Source organism: Palaemon carinicauda, unplaced genomic scaffold (assembly GCF_036898095.1).
Source record: "Palaemon carinicauda isolate YSFRI2023 unplaced genomic scaffold, ASM3689809v2 scaffold1267, whole genome shotgun sequence".
Taxonomy (NCBI): domain Eukaryota; kingdom Metazoa; phylum Arthropoda; class Malacostraca; order Decapoda; family Palaemonidae; genus Palaemon; species Palaemon carinicauda.
In genome coordinates, this window is record NW_027168779.1 from 29,386 (window position 1) to 47,500 (window position 18,115).

The 18,115-nt window shown below is 37.1% G+C and overlaps 1 protein-coding gene across 1 annotated transcript; it reads left to right on the plus strand.

Moving 5' to 3' along the window:
• Positions 1-9,444: 9,444 nt before the first annotated feature.
• LOC137635454 (uncharacterized) lies at positions 9,445-17,847 on the plus strand (the record flags this gene model as incomplete). Its single annotated transcript, XM_068367920.1, has 2 exons — positions 9,445-10,200; positions 17,593-17,847. Coding segments are annotated over exons 1-2 (1,011 nt in total), but the record flags the coding sequence as incomplete, so codon positions are not given.
• Positions 17,848-18,115: the final 268 nt, after the last annotated feature.

An 18,115-nucleotide genomic window follows, 5' to 3' on the forward strand; every position in this document is an offset into this window, starting at 1 on the left:
ACCGCCCGGCCGATAATGACGCTTGGCTTAACCGCCCGGCCGATGATGACGCTTGGCTTAACCGCCCGGCCGATAATGACGCTTGGCTTCACCGCCCGGCCAATAATGACGCTTGGCTTAACCGCCCGGCAAATGATGACGCTTGGCTTCACCGCCCGGCCGATGATGACGCTTGGCTTAACCCCCCGGCCGATGATGACGCTTGGCTTAACCGCCCGGCCGATGATGACGCTTGGCTTAACCGCCCGGCCGATGATGACGCTTGGCTTAACCGCCCGGCCGATGATGACGCTTGGCTTAACCGCCCGGCCGATGATGACGCTTGGCTTAACCACCCGGCCAATAATGACGCTTGGCTTAACCGCCCGGCCGATGATGACGCTTGGCTTAACCGCCCGGCCGATGATGACGCTTGGCTTAACCGCCCGGCCGATGATGACGCTTGGCATAACCGCCCGGCCGATGATGACGCTTGGCTTAACCGCCCGGCCGATGATGACGCTTGGCTTAACCGCCCGGCCGATGATGACGCTTGGCTTAACCGCCCGGCCGATGATGACGCTTGGCTTAACCGCCCGGCTGATGATGACGATTGGCTTAACCGCCCGGCAAATGATGACGCTTGGCTTCACCGCCCGGCCAATAATGACGCTTGGCTTAACCGCCCGGCCGATGATGACGCTTGGCTTAACCGCCCGGCCGATGATGACGCTTGGCTTAACCGCCCGGCCGATGATGACGCTTGGCTTAACCGCCCGGCAAATGATGACGCTTGGCTTAGCCGCCCGGCCAATAATGACGCTTGGCTTAACTGCCCGGCAAATGATGACGCTTGGCTTAACCGCCCGGCCGATGACGACGCTTGGCTTAACCGCCCGGCCGATGATGACGCTTGGCTTAACCGCCCGGCCGATGACGATGCTTGGCTTAACCGCCCGGCCAATAATGACGCTTGGCTTAACCGCCCGGCCGATGATGACGCTTGGCTTAACCGCCCGGCCAATGATGACGCTTGGCTTAACCGCCCGGCCGATGATGACGCTTGGCTTAACCACCCGGCCGATGATGACGCTTGGCTTAATCGCCCGGCAAATGATGACGCTTGGCTTAACCGCCCGGCCGATGATGACGCTTGGCTTAACCGCCCGGCAAATGATGACGCTTGGCTTAACCGCCCGGCAAATGATGAAGCTTGGCTTAACCGCCCGGCCGATGATGACGCTTGGCTTAACCGCCCGGCAAATGATGACGCTTGGCTTAACCGCCCGGCACATACTGACGCTTGGCTTAACCGCCCGGCTGATGATGACGCTTGGCTTAACCGCCCGGCCGATGATGACGCTTGGCTTAACCGCCCGGCCGATGATGACGCTTGGCTTAACCGCCCGGCCGATGATGATGCTTGGCTTAACCGCCCGGCCGATGATGACGCTTGGCTTAACCGCCCGGCAGATGATGACGCTTGGCTTAACCGCCCGGCCGATGATGACGCTTGGCTTAACCGCCCGGCCGATGATGACGCTTGGCTTAAACGCCCGGCCGATGATGACGCTTGGCTTAACCGCCCGGCCAATAATGACGCTTGGCTTAACCGCCCGGCCGATGATGACGCTTGGCTTAACCGCCCGGCCGATGATGACGCTTGGCTTCACCGCCCGGCCAATAATGACGCTTGGCTTAACCGCCCGGCAAATGATGACGCTTGGCTTCACCGCCCGGCCAATAATGACGCTTGGCTTAACCGCCTGGCAAATGATGACGCTTGGCTTCACCGCCCGGCCGATGATGACGCTTGGCTTAACCGCCCGGCCGATGATGACGCTTGGCTCCACCGCCCGGCCGATGATGACGCTTGGCTTAACCACCCGGCCGATGATGACGCTTGGCTTAACCGCCCGGCCGATGATGACGCTTGGCTTAACCCCTCGGCCGATGATGAGGCTTGGCTTAACCGCCCGGCCGATGATGAGGCTTGGCTTAACCGCCCGGCCGATGATGACGCTTGGCTTAACCGCCCGGCCGATGATGAGGCTTGGCTTAACCGCCCGGCCGATGATGACGCTTGGCTTAACCGCCCGGCCGATGATGAGGCTTGGCTTAACCGCCCGGCCGATGATGACGCTTGGCTTAACCGCCCGGCCAATGATGAGGCTTGGCTTAACCGCTCGGCCGATGATGACGCTTGGCTTAACCGCCCGGCCGATGATGACGCTTGGCTTAACCGCCCGGCCGATGATGACGCTAGGCTTAACCGCCCGACCAATGATGACGCTTGGCTTCACCGCCCGGCCAATAATGACGCTTGAGTTAACCGCCTGGCACATACTGACGCTTGGCTTAACCGCCCGGCCAATGATGACGCTTGGCTTAACCGCCCGGCCAATGATGACGCTTGGCTTAACCGCCCGGCCAATAATGACGCTTGGCTTAACCGCCCAGCACATACTGACGCTTGGCTTAACCGCCCGGCCAATAATGACGCTTGGCTTAACCGCCCGGCTGATACTGATGCTTCAATTTGTTTCTCTTCTTCAGCATTTATTATTAATCATAAGACATTTTACTGATGAATTTTGAATTGTTGAGATGATGATAGAAAAAAAAGGGAGGGAATGAGGGTCGTGGGAACCAAGCCTGCTGAAAAGTAGGCAAAACCCACCTGATGAGCCCTTTGGTGAGGGCGAAACCCTAATTTGCATTTTTCTGGAGGTAGTAATGGTATTAGAATATATGAATGAAATATATATATATATATATATATATATATGTCATACAATTGCTCTTTTATTATAGATGGGAGATTTGATTGAAAATATACCTTATTTAGGAAATGTTCTATTTGATAAGTATAATTAATATTTAAAATAAAATGATGATATTTTTCAGGTCTGATTCCAATGTGTTGGGACAACACCGAGTGAGATGTGGGAGATCCTTACGGCTCCAAAGACCTACAACGACGGCAACAGGTTTAAGGTTTAAAGGTTGCCCAAGGATAGCATTGACAATTTGGAAGAGACAGGCCATGTATACATATATATATATATATATATATATATATATATATATATATATATATATATATATATATATATAAATATATATATTATATACATACAAAGGCTATATGGTCATCATCTAAGGCCACTCTCCACCCAAGCTAGGACCCTGGGGGGTCAAACAGTGGCTACTGATGACGCTAGGTTAACCCCCCTCCCCATATTCCTAGCTCAAAAGGATGGTATGACTACTCCTCGCCTCCTACCTGAGGAACTGGGAAAGCTGCACGTGAATATACTATATATATACAGTATATATATATATATATATATATATATATGTATATAGACAAACACTTACCCTTTATTAAATAAGAAATTTCTTTTACCGAATAGCCTATATGTGTATAGTATATATATTATGGGGTTATTCTGGACAATCTCCCTTATATAATAAAGAGCAAGTGTTTTTCTATACCCACACAAACACACACAAACACACACACACACACATATATATATATATATATATATATATCAAATAAGCCATATATATTTTTGATACATTAATGTCTGGATTCTCTTAAAGACCTTGGGATCAGAGCCCCAGGCGAAATCACACAAAGACAAGAGCTTGGCTCCGGCCGGGAATCGAACCCTGGTCGGCAAGCTTGTATAGACAGTGACTAAGCCACTTGGCCACGAAGAAAGATAAAAGTCAATGACAATTCTTCTGTACTTATACCTGTCGAATTCAGGTATTTTGTACTTAGAATTGAAATCAACCCATCTTCACCATCGTAGCCAATTGGTAGTTTGTTACTTGGCATTCAATTAATGATGAATTTTGCACATTTTTATGTGTTTTTCATATTCAAATAAGCCATGTATATTTTTTATACATTAATGTCTGGATTCTCTTAACGACCTCGGGATCAGAGCCCCAGGCGAAATCACACAAAGACAAGAGCTTGGCTCCGGCCGGGAATTGAACCCTGGTCGGCAAGCTTGAATGCCAAGTAACAAACTACCAATTAGCTACGATGGTGAAGATGGGTTGATTTCAATTCTAAGTACAAAATACCTGAATTCGACAGGTATAAGTACAGAAGAATTGTCATTGACTTTTATTTTTCTTCGTGGCCAAGTGGCTTAGTCACTGTTCATATAAGCTTGCCGACCAGGGTTCGATTCCCGGCCGGAGCCAAGCTCTTGTCTTTGTGTGATTTCGCCTGGCGCTCTGATCCCGAGGTCGTTAAGAGAATCCAGACATTAATGTATCAAAAATATATATGGCTTATTTGAATATGAAAAACACGTAAAAATGTGCAAAATTTATCATGGTTTTGAAAAGTCAGATAAAAATCTCCCACCATCACCAATACGCAGTAGGCCAGTGTGGTGATGAAAACTGGCCAAATCACAGACATGTATAAGGACATGTTCAAGGTGCTTATCAGTGTACTAGAAGCGGCTATATTTTTTATTGTTGTATATGTATATATATATATATATATATATAGAGAGAGAGAGAGAGAGAGAGAGAGAGAGAGAGAGCAAAACAGTTTCCACTAGGAAACCCTCTATTATCAAATTAAGGTTGAAAAATATCCACCAGACATAAACATCCAATTATAAAAGCTCAAAGGTAAGGAAGCAGAGGAAAAATAGTAGTTGATATTTTGACATCATTAAAACGAGATATTTTTAGAGGTTTTATAAATTATTTTTTCCGTATATATATATATATATATATGTATAGGCCTATATATATTTATATATATATATATATATATATGTATATATATATATATATATATATATATATATATATATATATATATATATATACATATATATATATATATATATATAGTTATATATATATATATATATATATATATCTATATATATATGTGTGTGTGTGTGTTTTAATACGTTATTCTCATTGTTTATTTATGTATTTATTTCACAATTGTTATTCAGTTATTTCCCTATTGTTGTTTTAAACTTGTATTAATATCAAAATCCTTTGAATCCTTGAAGAGTTGAATAATTTACATATAGATGAAGCCAGTGCATAATGGTACGAGCTCTTCTCTCTCTCTCTCTCTCTCTCTCTCTCTCTCTCTCTCTCTCTCTCTCTCTCTCTCTCTCTCTCTCCTTATCGGTAAACATGAAAGGATTATGGACTGAAAATACAATACCATTCGACGGTTTTTTTCAAAATTATAAAATATAAAAATTAAAGTATTTAAAAAAAACAGATTGATTTTACTTCAATACTATTATGAACTCTTCATTAAGCGATTGCTTAGTAATATCTCTCTCTCTCTCTCTCTCTCTCTCTCTCTCTCTCTCTCTCTCATTGAGCAAACCAAACAGTAGTTTCGCAAGTCGAAATACGAGGTCGTTGAAACATGTCTGACTGACACATATTATTATTATTATTATTATTACTATCCAAGCTACAACCCTAGTTGGAAAAGCTAGATGCTATAAGCCCAGGGGCTCCAACAGGGAAAAATAGCCCAGTGAGGAAAGGAAATAAGGAAATAAATAAATGAAGAGAACAAATTAACAATAAATCATTCTAAAATAAGAAACAACGTCAAAACAGACATGTCATATAATAAACTATCAACAACATCAAAAACAATTATGTCATAAATAAACTATAAAAAGACTCATGTCCGCCTGGTCAACAAAAAAGCATTTGCTCCAACTTTGAACTTTTGAAGTTCTACTGATTCAACCACCCGATTAGGAAGATCATTCCACAACTTGGTCACAGCTGGAACAAAACTTCTAGAGTACTGCGTAGTATTGAGCCTCGTGATGGAGAAGGCCTGGCTATTAGAATTAACTGCCTGCCTAGTATTACGAACAGGATAGAATTGTCCAGGGAGATCTGAATGTAAAGGATGGTCAGAGTTGTGAAAAATCTTATGCAACATGCATAATGAACTAATTGAACGATGGTGCCAGAGATTAATATCTAGATCAGGAATAAGAAATTTAATAGACCGTAAGTTTCTGTTCAACAAATTAAGATGAGAATCAGCAGCTGAAGACCAGACAGGAGAACAATACTCAAAACAAGGTAGAATGAAAGAATTAAAACACTTCTTCAGAATAGATTGATCACCGAAAATCTTGAAAGACTTTCTCAATAAGCCTATTTTTTGTGAAATTTAAGAAGACACAGACCTTATATGTTTCTCAAAAGTAAATTTACTGTCGAGAATCACACCTAAAATTTTGAAAGAGTCATACATATTTAAAGAAACATTATCAATACTGAGATCCGGATGTTGAGGGATCCACCGTCCTTGACCTACTTATAATCATACTTTGAGTTTTGTTAGGATTCAACTTCATACCCCATAATTTTGCACCATGCACTAATTCTAGCTAAATCTTTATTAAGGATTCACCAACCCTAGATCTACATTCAGGGGATGGAATTGATGCAAAGAGAGTAGCATCATCTGCATATGCAACAAGCTTGTTTTCTAGGCCAAACCACATGTCATGTGTATATAGTATAAAAAGTAATGGGCCAAGAACACTACCCTGTGGAACACCGGATATCACATTCCTATAATCACTATGGTGCCCATCAACAACAACTCCTTTGAGATCTATTACTTAAAAAATCAATAATAATGCTAAGAAACGACCCCACCCACTCCCAACTGTTTTCAGTTTGAAAACAAGGTCCTCATGATTAACACGGTCAAAGGCAGCACTAAAATCAAGGCCAATCATACGAGCTTCCCGACCACAATCAAGGGATTTCTGTACAGCATTGGAGATTGTAAGAAGGGCATCACATGCTCCAAGGCCTTTACGAAAACCAAATTGCAAACTAGGGAGTAGATGATTACCTTCAGCAAACCTATTAAGACGTTTTTGCCAAAAGACGTTCAAAAACTTTAGATAATATGGGAGTTATGGAAATTGGGCGGTAATCAGTGGGACTTGAGCTACCACAAACACATTTACATAGAGGAGGGTAACATTACCAATTCTCCAACTAGTGCTAAAAGCTCCTCTTCTTGCTAACTTGCGCAAAATAACAGATAACTTTGGAGCTAAGAAATCTGCTGTCTTTATAAAAAACAAGGAAAAATACCATTTGGGTCTACACCTCCATAAGCATCAAGGTCCATCAACAGAGCTTTAATCTCACGGGATCGAAAAGCTAAACTAGTTAGTTTAGCCTCAGGAAAACAGGAATGAGGAAGTTCAAGTTTTTCATTACTCTGTTTACTGTCAAAAACATCAGCCAAAAGAGTTGCCTTTCCTTTGGACAGTGAGTGACTGAGCCATCTGGTTTAAGTAAAGGAGAAACTGTTGCATCTACACCAAAGAGTGCAGATTTAAGGGTAGACCTCCCACATCTGTTGATCCAATCATATAATTATCTAAAGTCACGAAACCTTCCATTGTTCAACAAGGCTGAAGCTGAGACTCGGTTCTCAGATACATTTATTATCTATAAAACCATATTGTCTTTTTATCATTCCCATTTGTAAAAAAAATAATAATGTTTTTATTATTATTATTATTATTATTATTATTATCATCATCATTATTATTATTATTATTATTATTATTATTATTATTATTATTATTATTATTATTATTTTCATTATTATTATTATTATTATTATTATTATTATTATTATTAATATTATTATTATTATTTTCATTATTATTATTATTATTATAATTTTTCTTCTTCTTCTTCTTCTTCTTCTTCTTCTTCTTCTTATTATTATTATTATTATTATTATTATTATTATTATTTTTATTTTTTATTATTATTATTATTATTATTATTATTATTATTATTATTATTATTATTATCATTATTATTATTATTATTATTATTATTATTATTATTATTATCATTTTCATTATTATTATTATCATTATTATTATTATTATTATTATTATTATTATTATCATAAATTCAATTTTCATCTCAATTTATGTCCCCATAATATTTCATAGCATCTTAAAAATCTACTTAATTATCAAAAATAATTATTCAATACACGTTTAAAAAAAAAAACCATTTAAGAAATACTTATAAACATCTCTACTAGTTTAAAAAATTAAAAAAAAAAATTCCTTAAAAGAGGTAAAATGAAATAACACAAACCTTATACAATTGTAAATAACTAAACGATTTTTTAATTGACTATCTGCCCTTATGATTTTTTAAACTCCACAGCATCAGAAAAATATTTATATTATCATCTTTTGCCAGTTTAAAAAATGTTATATAAACTCCTAAAAGAATTTCAAAATAAAATAATATTTTCCAAATCTGGTAAATTTTGAGGATCAACCAATTTCAGAAACGTGATAGGAAAATCCCAGATTCCGTCAACGGAATCAGCGAGAGAGCCGTGAGTATTGCTTCTCATCTCGCCAGCTGTTCCCCCTTGACTCCAGCAAAGATCTCGACGCTCTTCAACCAATGGGGAAAAATCCCTCTTTGCGAGAGACATTACTGATTCCTGGTGTCGAGAAAATTACGGTTTTCTGATGTCGTTTGGATACCAGAGAATTTCTGAGGGCTTTTTTTCCTTTGGGGGGGGGGGATCAAAAAGTAATGAGGTTTCTAATGGAAGGGTATTGAAAAAATATTGAAACTGAATTTGTTGACAAACTCAGTGAATTGTGTACCTGGGCGATAATAGATTGATGTGGCTTGTAGTCAATGCAGTTGAATCGTTTGCATGTTGGAAAACGAGAGTAATGTATTGAGAGAGAATTAAAGCAGAATTTATTGGGAAATTATGAACGTGGTCGATAATAGATTGAAGTGGCTTGCAGAAATTATGTACGTGGTCGATAATAGATTGAAGTGGCTTGCAGAAATTATGTACGTGCTCGATAATAGATTGAAGTGGCTTGCAGAAATTATGTACGTGCTCGATAATAGACTGAAGTGGCTTGCAGAAATTATGTACGTGCTCGATAATAGATTGAAGTGGCTTGCAGAAATTATGTACGTGGTCGATAGTAGATTGGAGTGACTTGCAGAAATTATGTACGTGGTCGATAGTAGATTGGAGTGACTTGCAGAAATTAGGTACGTGCTCGATAATAGATTGAAGTGGCTTGCAGAAATTATGTACGTGCTCGATAATAGATTGAAGTGGCTTACAGAAATTATATACGTGCTTGGTAATAGATGAATTGGCTTGCAGAAATTATGTACGTGCTCGATAACAGATTGAAGTGGATTGCAGAAATTATGTACATGCTCGATAGTAGATTGAAGTGGCTTGCAGAAATTATGTATGTGCTCGATAATAGATCGAAGTGGCTTGCAAAAATTATGTACGTGCTCGATAATAGACTGAAGTGGCTTGCAGAAATTATGTACGTGTTCGATAATTGATCGAAGTGGCTTGCAGAAATTATGTACGTGCTCGATAATAGACTGAAGTGGCTTGCAGAAATTATGTACGTGTTTGATAATAGATCGAAGTGGCTTGCAGAAATTATGTACGTGGTCGATAATAGATCGAAGTGGCTTGCAGAAATTATGTACGTGCTCGATAATAGATCGAAGTGGCTTGCAGAAATTGTGTACGTGGTCGATAATAGATCGAAGTGGCTTGCAGAAATTGTGTACATGCTAAATAATAGATTGAAGTGGCTTGCAGAAATTGTCTACGTTCTCGATAATAGATTGAATTGGCTTGCAGAAATTATGTACGTGCTCGATAACAGATTGAAGTGGATTGCAGAAATTATGTACATGCTCGATAGTAGATTGAAGTGGCTTGCAGAAATTATGTATGTGCTCGATAATAGATCGAAGTGGCTTGCAAAAATTATGTACGTGCTCGATAATAGACTGAAGTGGCTTGCAGAAATTATGTACGTGTTCGATAATAGATCGAAGTGGCTTGCAGAAATTATGTACGTGGTCGATAATAGATCGAAGTGGCTTGCAGAAATTATGTACGTGGTCGATAATAGATCGAAGTGGCTTGCAGAAATTGTGTACGTGGTCGATAATAGATCGAAGTGGCTTGCAGAAATTGTGTACGTGCTAAATAATAGATTGAAGTGGCTTGCAGAAATTGTCTACGTTCTCGATAATAGATTGAAGTGGCTTGCAGAAATTATGTACGTGCTCGATAATAGATTGAAGTGGCTTGTAGTCAATGTAGGGTCTATTAGCCAATCACTATATTTTTTTTTTAATCAGGTTTTGAAGTAGAATTTTTGGAATAAAGTCACGATGCAATATCTATGCTTAGTGAATAATTTAATTGGTTGTAAATACACTGATATGGATAGCAGCTGATAGAAGGCTATTTTTTTTTCCAGATTTGTGTAAGATTCCAAATGGAATAAGGGGTAAATATATGCTCTCTCTCTCTCTCTCTCTCTTTCTCTCTCTCTCTCTCTCTCTCTCTCTCTCTCTCTCTCACTCTCTCTCTCTCTCTCTCTCTCTCCTAACCTTTCATTTCTGATGTTTATTGGTGATAATGGTGATCTCACCTACAAAAACGTGATAGATATACGACCAAATTAGCAATTAGTACCTGGCTTACATATACAGTATATGCAAATATATATATATATATATGCATATATATAATATATATATGCGTGTGTTTGTGTATATATATATATATATATATATATACTATACGTGTGTTTGTCTATATTTATATATATGCATGTACTATACGTGTATATATATATATATATATATATGTGTGTGTGTATGTGTGTGTTTGTGTGTGTATATATATATATATATATATACATATATTTCATATATATGTATAAATACGTGTGTCTATATATATATATATATATATATATTCTGTGTAAACACCCGGAAGTCAAATGAGCAATATCGAAACATGACTAAATATCTATGTTCAAAAACTTGATAAAACCGAAGTAAAAAGACATAATTGGCAAACTCACCTCTACCACCTTCTGCATGATATACGATGACTTACAACCGCGTTATGCACGTACATAACAACTTCAAGTGTCCACAGGCTTTGTGGTAGGCTACTTGCTATTTTTTCAATTTCAGGCACGATTGTGAAATTTCCTTCCACAGGCAACGATTTCTCTCTCTCTCTCTCTCTCTCTCTCTCTCTCTCTCTCTCTCTCATTCCAGATTACAAAAAAAGTTAACTCGGCACTCTCTCTGTCATTCCAGCGTAGAGAAAAGGTTATCTCTCTCTCTTTCATTCTAGCTTACATAAAAGGTTAACTTGATGCCTCTCTCTCTCTCTCTCTCTCTCTCTCTCTCAGAGTTCCTCTGGGTAATATATAGCTTAAAGAAATTGTGCTCTCTCTCTCTCTCTCTCTCTCTCTCTCTCTCAGAGTTCCTCTGGGTAATATATAGCTTAAAGAAATTGTGCTCTCTCTCTCTCTCTCTCTCTCTCTCTCTCTCTCTCTCAGTTCCTCTGGGTAATATATAGCTTAAAGAAATTGTGCTCTCTCTCTCTCTCTCTCTCTCTCTCTCTCTCTCTCTCTCTCTCATTGCAAACTTGTTATCATCTTTTATACATAAACTTTCAGACTCTCTTGCTGATTCAACTGGAAACCAGTAAAGATAAAACAACTTTTGCAACGCCATTCTTCTTTATTGCAAAATGCATTACAAGTTTCATTGTGGATTTATTCGCTATAAATGATGTTAGAGACTTTTTTTAGAAGGTTTTCCACCTTATGGGAGACACAGACTCCTGCTATTAATAGCGATGCTTACATCCAAATAATAACTTAACATAAAAGTGTGAGAGTATAAAGTTTTTTTTTTTAAGTATTTCAACATTTCCTGCGAATTATTAATTTTTTTTTTAAGGTCAAAAAATGTACTGTTGGATACTTGAGTCACTGCTACACCCAGTCCTAAAGAAGAGCACCCAGCCTCTCCCTTATTGCAGGGCTAGTTCTTTTCTTTAGCCCCGCCCACCACTTTTGCCATCTCTCCCTACACTCTCTATTTATTTGCTCGACACTAAAAAAGCTACTTGGCGTCATAATTAATAATCATTGATTAATTTATTCTTCGAATTATTTTAGTACCAATATAGAAAACAAAATGAAAATATAACGAAGAGATAGAGCAATGATTATGGAAACAGTTAGTAAAGATTATTACGACCTGGCAACTCTCTCGTCCTTGCATATTGCCAGATGTAGGATCACTTTGTGCATACCTGATAGAAATCTCTCCTCTCCTTGTTAAGTGCCCAAGGCTTCATTTCCTGTGAAGTTTATTATAAATATGGTACATTCTCTCTCTCTCTCTCTCCTCTCTCTCTCTCTCTCTCTCTCTCTCTCTCTCTCCCAATTACTTTTACAAGTCAATCCATCCATTGATTCATCACTGATGATATTTTGATTCCTTGAAATTGTTTTTACTTAACTTGATATATTTGATATGAATAAAAGTTAGACAAAGATGTATAAAATGTAATCAAATAGAGAGGTTTTTCATTCAGACAGGATAAAATTTTAAAATTTTAAAATTTTAAAATTGAATATATGCTGTTTTTTATATTTACATTCAATGATGTACTTGAAAGAAAAAATAAACTTATGTGTTAAAGAGTCTTCAAAGTGATATCAATAACTGCTGATATAAAATATCTTAAATTTTTTAAGTTACAATTAAAGTACACTCACCATTCTCACAGCGGTCTTGTTATTTGACATAATTAAATTCATAAATATTCTTATAAATGAGTGAAAAATATTTCCAGCATTTAAAAATCTACGATTATGATCGAAGTGATGAAGATGATAAACAACATAAAATTATTTCACATTCACAAGATTTACTAAAAGTGAAATAGATTTAGCAAATAATATTTCTCAATACAAACAAGAGTGCAGCCTCCCTGGAGCTAAACGTATTAAGGCGAAAGGTTCCAATTCCATAATGGTTGGAATTACGTATTCCAATTCCATAATGGGCCAATGTAACTATTAGCAGAAACAATGGTCTGAAGTTTGAGCGAACATGCAGACATGATATCCCCAAGAGATGGGAGGCGAATCAACTTGGTTAATGCGATGCCTGGCGGACGAGAACACAGTCCAATCAGCAGGAAAATGGTGCGAGGGAAGTCTTGGAGACAGGTGAGGAAATTACAAAGGAAATTATAAGAAATTCTGGGAATTTTACATGTAGGGAGATGAATAAATGGAATTTAAGGAAGGTGGGTGAATTATAGATAATGAAAAGAAGGTAAAATGAAAAGTTGAACTAAATTTAAAGAGGTAAGAATTTTGAAAGTTGTGAGGTGCTTCAATGATTCAATAAGAAGTTGACAGAAGTTGGAAAGTGTTTTAGGGTCTGTGTATCAGGAGGGAAATTACAAGAAATTCTTGGGATTTTAGATGTTGGGAGATGATTGAATGGAATCTAAGGAACAGAGAATGAGAAGTTAGAATAAGAAGTTGACAGAAGTTGGAAGGGGTTTTAGGGTCTGTGGATAGGAGGGAAATTAAAAGAAATTCTTGGGATTTTAGATGTAGGGAGATGATTGAATGGAATCTAAGGAACAGAGAATGAGAAGTGAGATATAAGAAGTTGACAGAAGTTGGGAAGTGTTTTAGTGTCTGTGGATAGGAGGGAAATTATAAGAAATTCTGAGAAGTTTGACAGTGGAGAGATGATTTAATGAAATTCAAGGAAGTTGGTGAAATTAAAACAAGAAGTTGACCTCAGCTGGAAGAAGTTTCAGGGTCATTGAAAGGGTGGGAAATTACAAGGAATTTTGAGAAGTTTCAAAAGTGGTGAGATGATTGAATAAATTTTAAGGAAGTTCAGAAAATTAAAGAAGGAAAAGATGTTAAAAAAAAGAAGCTGAAAGAGGTTTCAGGGTTTTTGGAATGGAAGAAAATTGCCAGAGATTTTGAGAAAATTGGAAATGGTGAGATGATTAAATAGAATTTAAGGAAGTAAAGAAAATGACAGGGAATGAAAAAATCTAAAAGAAGTAAATTGCAATATAGGTCCAGTGAAATTTCGTGAAATTGGAAGTTTTTGTAAAGATGCAGAGTATGCAGGAAATGGCATAGATATTGAGAAATGTATCAGATTAGGAATGGCACGAAATGTAAATAAATTAGAATAAATGGAAAGTTGATGGTAATTACCAGCTGCAAGAAACTTCATGGAATTTCACGGAATTGAAGGGAGCCTTAAAAGATAATGGGAGGAACTGATATTGAAAGGATGTTCTTAATAAAAAAAATAGATAAAAATTCAAGATGATTAAAAAATATTCTGAAATTCTGACATGGCAGCTTTTCTTTTTATCATTATCCATATACTTATTGATTGTCAATTGCTTTTAAGGGTCATAAATGATATAATTTATTACAATAATCAATTTTTAAGGCAAGTATAGTAACTATTTGGATGTAATTCATTTTACATACTCTTTTATGTCTATATTCATCTACTTATGCATCTATCTATTTATTGTTTTTGTGGTTATAAAGTTATTAGTATAAGCCTTAAGAATTTCTTTCGCTATTATAAATTTTCGTCATGAGTAGAATAATTCAAAATTTAATCTTATATATTCTTAAGATAGCAATTATGTATTTTGACATCTGAAGAAGAGAGAAAAACCTCAAAGTAGAGTTCTCTTTCCATTGAAGTATAATACCCCTTCGTATGAAGAAATTTGTTCCAAATACAACAATTATTTCTATCTTGTTAAATAGAAATAAATTTTCCACCCAGGAATTCAAGTTCACGTAACTTACATAGTAATAGTATCGAACTTTAAAAATAGTCTATCTCTCTCTCTCTCTCTCTCTCTCTCTCTCTCTCTCTCTCTCTCGTTACCAGCCTTCATGGCAAATCTTTAGGAAAATTTTTAAGATAAGAATGGTCCTGAAGTCACAGTATTTTTTTTTCTGTAATACTGCGTTTAAAGACATATCTGGGTACTTTTAAAATGTCCTTAGATGTTGTGCTCAAAATGGAGTTCGGTTCTATATATATATATATATATATATAATTTATATATATAAATATATATATACTATATATATATATATATATATATAAACATACACTTACACACACACACACATACACACACACACACACACATATATATATATATATATATACATACATATATATATATATATATACATATCAAAAGGCAGTATATAATAACATCTATCAGAAAAAACCTAATCAGACAAAGATATGTGCCTACACTCACAAACTACAATTCAAAAAACAGAAAACGCTTTCAGAATATCTCCTCAAAATGCCAAAGAAAAAAAAGAAAAAAAGAAAAAAAAAACACATCAATATTGCTAAGATCACACATATGAAAAATTGCTGAAGCTAGACACGACCACTGAAACGCCTCTGTCCCTTCGAGGGAATGCGAACAGGTGTTGCGAAAAAATCCATCTCGTTTTGCAGGGAACGCCTCCAGATAAACAATGAAACTTGCGCGCTATTTCATTTCCTGCTATTCGGGCAATATCGGGCTGGAGAAGGATATGAATTTGGTCTCCTGTAGATATATCTGTTTGAGATTCTTCATCTTCAAATCAATTCGCGTGAGGAGGTTTCGAGGGGGTGATATTTGCTTTCGCGATAACTGGGAGTCGTATATTCAATTCCTATTTCATGATGTGAGTTCCTGCTTTACTATATATATATATATATATATATGTATATATATGTGTGTGTGTGTGTGTGTGTGTGTACCCCTTTCTGAGTGAAAATACCTTAACGTGTTGGAATCGCTCGTGCATCGGCATGGTCAGCAAAGCTGTACCAGTCAGGGTCACCCATACAATGTTGATTTGCTGTGAGAGATCAGACTAAAGTCTCCCACCATCACCAATATGCACTAGCCAGTGTGGTGATGAAAACGCTCTAATCCTTAGTCATGAATTGACATGTCTGAGGCCTTTGTTCTGATGTAAACTAGAAACATCTGCATTTCTTGATGTTTGTTGATATATATATATATATATATATATGTGTGTGTGTGTGTGTGTATAGGCAGATAAATAGATGGACAGCGACCACATCTTAAACAAATAGAAAGTCTAACAGATAAGTATATTGATAAGAACATGAATTCTTTGAGGCTTACAATAATTTCCAAGTTTTGTTTGATCAAGTCCAAACTTTTCTAGCCTGCGTCATTCTTTGCCGCTTAAAGCTGAATTAAACATATGCCCTGCCACGACCTAATTACATAATATATGCAAAAGGCCCAAATTAGTGCCTAACTTAAGTGGAAATGGCCAAGCCCCTCCTGAAGACAACTTAGATCCACGCGTTCCTCTCATTTCAGTCGCAGACACAAATATCAACGAAAGGGCGGGAGAAATATAGAAATATCTCGAGGAAATAGATGAGTGCCAGCAGTTTCAGTGCCAGGAGTGAGGGTAATGAATGCCAACGCTTGAAGGGAGAGCAAAAGGATGCACCGCGTGGCAAGGATTATGAAAACACTCACTGAACCAACTGCGTTTATTTCCGACTCGGCAACTCTCGCTGACTTCTGCCTCTGCCTGATGTACGATAACTTTTAGCCTGAAGTGATGATATTTGCTGGTTACCCAAGGTTTACTGTTCTTTGAATTTTTGTAGTTTCAAACCAAGATAGTGTGAACTAGTTTTTATTTCTGTATATCTTCTTATCTTCCAATTTTTCGTATGCATAGACAAATGGTTATATAAAATCTCCTAAATAAGTCTTTGATGTAATCTATTAATTTGTATTTTCCTCCATTTTCTAGTTGCTATTCTTTTTTTCATTACCATATTAAAGATGTTCAATATATATATATGTCTTTATTTCCAATGCAAATTTCAAATGTAATTTATTTGAATTTAGTATAGTCTTAAAATAATCAAATCATCTAATTCCTTCATTTTGCTTTTTATCTTCATATTCATACGGGTTGTTCTAACCTATTAAATAATTTATGATAGAAATATACTCTACAGTGCACAGTTTCTTAAGTAATGAATAATATATTAGCATCCCCTTCAAATTATATCCCATTTATTTTTATTATACTTCAATTTTTCTTACACTGACTATGGAGTACTTGAATGAAAAGACAACAATGTGTTTATAAAAATCCAAGTTTGTCAAGTGTTAAAAAAATATGAATAATCTCCGCTTTCTTTGTACCACATCAGCTTTAATATTGTTCTTTCCTTTTTCTTCTTCTTCTTTTTAATACTATTTTCAATATAGTCTCAGTGGTGAGGGTCTTTGCCAAGGGCAGAAAAATGTATGTAATTAAGTTTTTTTTTTTTTTAATAAATATCTTATGTAAAACTTTAGGTGTAGGTGTGCCATGTTATGTTAGTAATAAAAGAATTATCCCCTCTCTCTCTCTCTCTCTCTCTCTCTCTCTCTCTCTCTCACACACATGATTATTATTATTATTAGTATCATTATTATATCCCTTTTGAGAGAGAGAGAGAGAGAGAGAGAGAGAGAGAGAGAGAGAGATAAACAATAACAACTTAATCCCTCCACTCATATAACAACACCAATTCTGCCAGAAACTCGACCCGGATATAAAGGAAGAAATCTATTCGAGAATAACATCAGCAATACCTCTCCAGGAGGCAATATTCCTACCCTCACCTCTCTCCAAATATGAGAGCCATACCATAGCTAATATAGGGTGTGCAAGGGAGGGGAAAGGATGCGAGGAAGGATATATTGAATCCAGAAAGGATTTCTCGGTAAGGACTACCCCCAGGATGAGGAAAAGATTCGAAATAGCTCTAGATTCTTTCCAGGAGTTCAGAGAGGTGAGTGGTGTTGGAACGGCTCTTCCTAATTTCTGTGATATAAGATGTTGTTTAATGGATTTTATGTAGGGGTTTTAAAAGGGTCTTATGACAGAGTTCTCATATTTTATTTTCTGAAGATCAGAAGTTATAGTTTTGAAATTGTTAATATAGTTTTGAAACGAGATTTTGGGAGCTCTATTTGCACCAGTAATTATTATTATTATTATTATTATTATTATTATTATTATTATTATTATTATTATACAACCCTAATTGGAAAAGCAGG